The 5,637-nt window shown below is 34.3% G+C and overlaps 1 protein-coding gene across 1 annotated transcript in view; it reads right to left on the bottom strand.

Annotated features, from left to right (window-relative positions):
• Positions 1 to 5,637, bottom strand: part of LOC117178594 (prolyl 4-hydroxylase subunit alpha-1-like) — a 30,923-nt gene that overhangs the window by 10,149 nt on the left and 15,137 nt on the right. The window contains exons 2-3 of the mRNA XM_033370022.1: positions 4,713 to 4,753; positions 2,861 to 3,082 (exon numbers count right to left, since the gene is read on the bottom strand). Coding sequence (XP_033225913.1) covers positions 2,861 to 3,082; positions 4,713 to 4,753 — 263 coding nt within the window. The remainder of the gene's footprint in view (positions 1 to 2,860; positions 3,083 to 4,712; positions 4,754 to 5,637) is intronic.

Raw genomic sequence — 5,637 nt, 5'->3', positions numbered from 1 at the left:
AAAGAAAATGTTTTCAACATAATCTAAAATAGTAAAGAAATTAGTAATTGGTAATCCGACCAGATTACACAAGGGTAACACTGTGATATTGTACTCTGCATAGGTGCTTAAAGCTCCTGTGCGCAGCTAGTGATTTATATGCATCCTTTTCCCACCACTTAAGTCTCATAAATGGCGTGGCACGTATGCACAACAACTAGGCCTACGGTTTTAAATGGAACAAGAATCAGCAGAACAATGGTTAAAGCACGTGCCTAATTTTCTGCACAAAAAATTAGTGGTGTCTGCTGTCGAGTACCGGGATCCTCAATTTTTATGTGAGTTTATACTTGAGCTGAAGAAAGGATATAATTTGACAGTTAATTACCGGTACCCTTCTTTAACACACATTGTATCAAGATGTGAGTGGTATTTCATAGATGAATCAATAAGGTCAGTATCATTACTGTCAAAAACCTGCTGCTGCGAAGTGTTGGACACGATGACAACTGCCTTAAAAATAGGACGTGTAGAATGATTCGTCCGGCCCAGTCCTTCGTAGTAACAAAGCCACCGAAGGGGCGCTGTCCTGCAAGGGAGCTCTAGGATTTGAGGATGATGCCGTAGCGTGTGCGACGACGAGTTGGCATTGTCCTCATCAAAGTCGGAAAGCTCTCATACTTCGCCCCGGGGAGGTATTAGAGTTATCACCCCTAGGACGGCAGACTCACCTGATTCCTAACGTGCGGGGTCATATGTTTGTTATGGATAACTTTCAACCTTTAATAAACTGTACTGGTACATCTAGCAATCGACAAACTCACAAATGCAACTGATATCCGGATAAGTTTTGTTACATTTGTTCAGAATATATTGGGAAAAGAGGAAGAAAAATAACAAACCGAATTGGAGATTTATACGGAACATGCTTTGAATTTAAATTTCACAACATACATAAAAATTGGGTTCCTCATGTAATCTGTAGCACGTGCAACAACATGATTAGTCGTTACGAAACCAATAAGGATAACAGCAAACTAAAGTTTACAACGCCGACAATATGGGGAAGACCATGCGATTAAAACGATTGCTTTTTTTGTTTAACCGCAGTAGACGGTGTGAACTAGATTTAAAAAAATCAAGTAGCTTATGCTACTGTTACAAGCGCTTAGCTTCAAAAATGACGACGGTAGAAGGCCTAGAAGGTAACGAGTCACGAGCCAGCTTCACTACAGGATTTAATGCACTGCAAGTCGATGTAAATTTAAAAAAAAAAGTTAGGAATCCTTGTCATGATAGAAAAAATGAAACGTGTGAGGGCATATCAGATGATACGGCTTCAAGCAACTCCGATAAGACTGAAGACGCGTAATCTTCCAATAGCGAAAAGGAATTCATCTCTTTCGGTGAAGGTAGACCTACGAAAAAATTTTATCAAAAAAATCTTAATGATCTATTTAGAAAAGCTGGTCTATCGAAGGAACAAGCTGCATGTATTGCTTCGGAGTTAAAGAGTAGGTATATGTTGATGAAGCGCACTAAAGTAACTTTGTATCGAAATCGAGATGATAGCTTTCGTAAATATTTTGGAAAAGATACAAATCTAGTTTGCTGCAAAAATGTGAAAGGTCTTATCGATGAACTTAAACCGAATATATATCAACCTGAGAAATGTAAGTTGTTTATTGATTCATCAAAGCGCGGCCTAAAGGTAGCCCTTCTTCACAATACAAACAAATACGCTCCTGTACCATTAGTACATTCAACTGTGCTAAAAGAAGAGCCTTCATACCTTGAAATGGTTTTGAAAAAAATGAAGTATGAAAAACATCAGTGGCGATAATGTTAAGACTTTGAAATTCTCTCTATGATACTTGGACATCAATCTGGATTCACCAAGTATCCATGTTACCTGTGTATTTTTGATAGCGTCGATAAAAAAAATCACTATACATAAAAAGCTTGGCCATCAAGAACATCTTTTGAACCTGGAAAGCAGAATATTATAAATGAACCACTCGTCAATCCATCCAAAATTTTAATACTTCCTCTTCATATCAAGCTTGGTTTAATGAAACAATTTGTTATATCTTTAAACAAGGAAGGGCAATTCTTCGAAAATTTAGGCCAAATTTTAAGTCACAAAAGTGATGCTAAAGGAAATGTGGTATTCAATGATGAAGGTATCTTCGATGGCCCTGAAATCCGCAATTTATTCAGAGATGCAAAATTTGTCGAAACTATGAATGATACCGAGAAAGTGGCATGGTAAGTTTCAAAAACATGTCAACAAAAGTTTTAGGTGCTACAAAAGGCGCGGATTACGAAAATTTGGTAGCAGTAATGGTACGAGATTTTCAGAAATTACGCTGTCTAATGAGCTTGAAACTCCATTTCCTTGATTCGCATATCGATCGATTCCCAGAAAATAATAGTGATTTCAGTGACGAACAAGGAGAGAGGTTTCACCAAGACCTAAAAAACTTCGAAATTCGATTCCAAGGACGATGAGATGTAAATATGTTAGCAGACTACTGCTGGATGACAAAATAAGAAAAGAAAACATCACGACAAAAATTTCGCAGAAATCCTTCACACCGATCATTCGAGAAGAAGTGTGTACGTGAAAGGAAACCAATTTAAAACCCTACATTTTAACCATTTTTTTATTATAAACCATAAATACCATATTTTTTGCATTTTTCTCGAAAAGTAACTAGAAAACCCCCCAATCTGACGTCGGATTCGGATTCAGCGACGAAAAATACATAAGAATACACCTGCCTGGTGATCCGCTCAGGACACCTTTTTCTTTTCGTGGACCTGTGTAATTTTTTTATGCTGAATAAGAACTGTTAAAAAATTTAAAAGTGTGACGAACCCTGGGCTCGGATAATCTTTTAAGAGTCTCTATTTCATCTTCGTAAATTGCGTCGTGATATACAACAATCTTCGGATCCAGATAGAGTTCTTCTTCTTTAATGGGTGCTATTTTCAAAAACGGAATACCACGATCGACGTATCGACATTTAAGATCTTTTTGGATGTGCGCAGGTAGTAAAATTTCTCCACTGCAAAACTGTTCCAACATTGTTAAAGCATTCTAAAATTTAAACACATAATAAGTATGAACTTCAAATTCTGCCTAAAATCTAAACGATGCACATGATATGGTGTAAAAAGTAATAGTAGTGTTTTTTATAAAAAAACCTTGGAGGCATTTTTTTATTTTGTTAAAAAAAATTAATTTTTCTAGGGGATATGGAAAATAGTTCCATACAATTTAAGTGCCACTTTACTATGTCTGAACAGCGAGAGAGAGAGAGGTCATCTTTTACAATCTACGTGCGTCAAAGCAATCTTCGGGCATGCGTACATCGAAAATTCTATTCCTTTTGTTCTGTAGATGCCAGATTCAAAGAGGAAGCAGTGGCACAATTATCACCTTCAGTCAGTTAATATCAATCAATGCTTATTTAAATAAATGTTACTAGCAAACACACGTTTGGGCCATTTTGCGATTTATGAACTTAATTCTTTCAACGTAATAAAATATTAATTAATTGATAAACATTTGGAAATTTCAATGACAATCAACATTTATTATCGGCAGATTTGTTTAGGCCATTAGCAGTATGTAAAGGTAAAATTTTTAAAGCAGATGACTGTCTATTAGATTGCTGATAAGTAGGGCCCCACTTATCAACAGTTTTCACTTTTTACCTATCAATTAATAGCCAATAATTTATAAATGTGTCCCAGCTATTAAAATAAAAATTCAACTTACTAAATTCCATTTTTGACAATTTTCCAATATTTGAAATTTGTCCTTTTAACGTAATCAACTTTGATTAACTAAGTTTTAAACTATTTTTAGACACTTCAATAAGGATAAGCTACTGTTATTAATAATGTTAGAAGGACCTTTTTCAATTCATGCATTTTTAAAACAAAAATGTCATTTATCTTGTGATATTTACTAGCAACTCCTTAACAAGGAATAATAGTTAATATAGTTTCGCAATATTCATCAAAATAAGCACTGATTTTCGTAGATAACCTTGATAAAGAAATGCATTATTTGACTATTTTCAATTTTTAAACTTTGTTCTTTTAACGCGCAATCAACTTATCTTAAGAACTAGTTTTTAAAATTTTTCTTTGACATTTGAATAACAATACATTATTTTTATTGTTATTTATAATGTGATGAGCAAATTTATCTCGTCTTATGTAAATTTCAATAAATTTCACAAGAAAAAAGAATATTTTTTCAAATGCATGAGACAAGACAAATTTGTTTATAACATTCTTAGTAACAACCGCGATAGTTAGTTTTCATACAAATGTCTAAAAAGTTTTAAAATTATTAACGAACAGTTGATAATTGTTAATTAGGTTTGTTTGAAGAATCATCAATTGTTACCTTTCGGTAGCAAGGAACCTTTGCTAATTGTCATGCTGTTGATTCTTCAAAGAAAAAGACACTGTTGTGTCTATACGTGGGGTATAATTTCCCAAGTAACTTAGAATCAACTGAATAAAAATGCCACTTTAAAAATTCGCAGTATTGCGGAGAAAAAACTCTTATCTTTTTTCATAAACAATTTTTAAAAATGACGAAACTGGATGGATGAACGGATGGATTAAAATGATTTTGTATGGAATGGACGGACATATAGGCAAACAGGCAGAGAAATAGATAGATAGACATACATATTATTGGATCTTACGTCTTGCTTTTTCGGGTTGTTTCGATTTTTCTTCGATGCACCTGTAATAAGAAGAGGCTTATTTATAATAAAAAATAAAATAAAAGAGAACAATTTTTGGAGAGTCAACAAATTCTAAAGTCACTAAAATTATGTTTAGATATCAAAAATGTTTTGTTACTTATATGAAAAATGAATCATGTTGTCATCTTATTTAGTTTGCGTCGATCTAAGCTAAATAAAGAGTACAGGAGAATAAAAATATTTTTCATATATTTTCTGGAACACCTAGGGAAAGTTATGAAATCCCATTATGATGATATGTGATTTTTGAAGATATTTTTTTTATTTCCTATCCTTGGTAACAACAGAAGATGTGCCATTCAAATAGGAATCAATTATGAGAATATCACGCGGTAAGTAATTTGACCTTTCGATTCGTAAAGGTAAAGATTCTAGCGATGACAGGTGTAGTCGGTTACATCTCTATCGGACCATAGGCAGATCTGATTTTCCTTGACAGCCGATAGACTTGAAGCTCAAGGGAATTGGGATAATTATAGGGAGGATCTTAGCAATTTGCTGGGCGCTATACTGTGCGGATTGAAGTCTACTAAAGGAATAGAATTTGTTGTCGACATCTTGCACAAAGGTATGAACAAAGCGTGAACAAACCCTGGTACAATTTAAGACTTCAGGAACTAAAATAGGGTAAAGAAGCATTTTTAAAAGGGCTAAAAAGAATGGGATTTAGAGCTTGTAGAGGACATTATTAAAAAGATATAATAATGACTTACAAAAAGCAACAAGATGCTCCTGAAGGGGTTCTTTTTCCTATACCGAAATACGAGGGTAGTTCAATAAGTCCTTAGAATGACCAACAGATGAAGCGCGAATCGCTCCAAATCATCTGTTTTCAGTCAGCACCACTCCCGACTAGATATAT

This window comes from Belonocnema kinseyi, chromosome 1, assembly GCF_010883055.1.
Source record: "Belonocnema kinseyi isolate 2016_QV_RU_SX_M_011 chromosome 1, B_treatae_v1, whole genome shotgun sequence".
NCBI classification, from domain to species: Eukaryota; Metazoa; Arthropoda; class Insecta; order Hymenoptera; family Cynipidae; genus Belonocnema; species Belonocnema kinseyi.
Note: the sequence above shows the minus strand (reverse complement) of the source record. Positions and strands in the feature narration are given on the sequence as shown.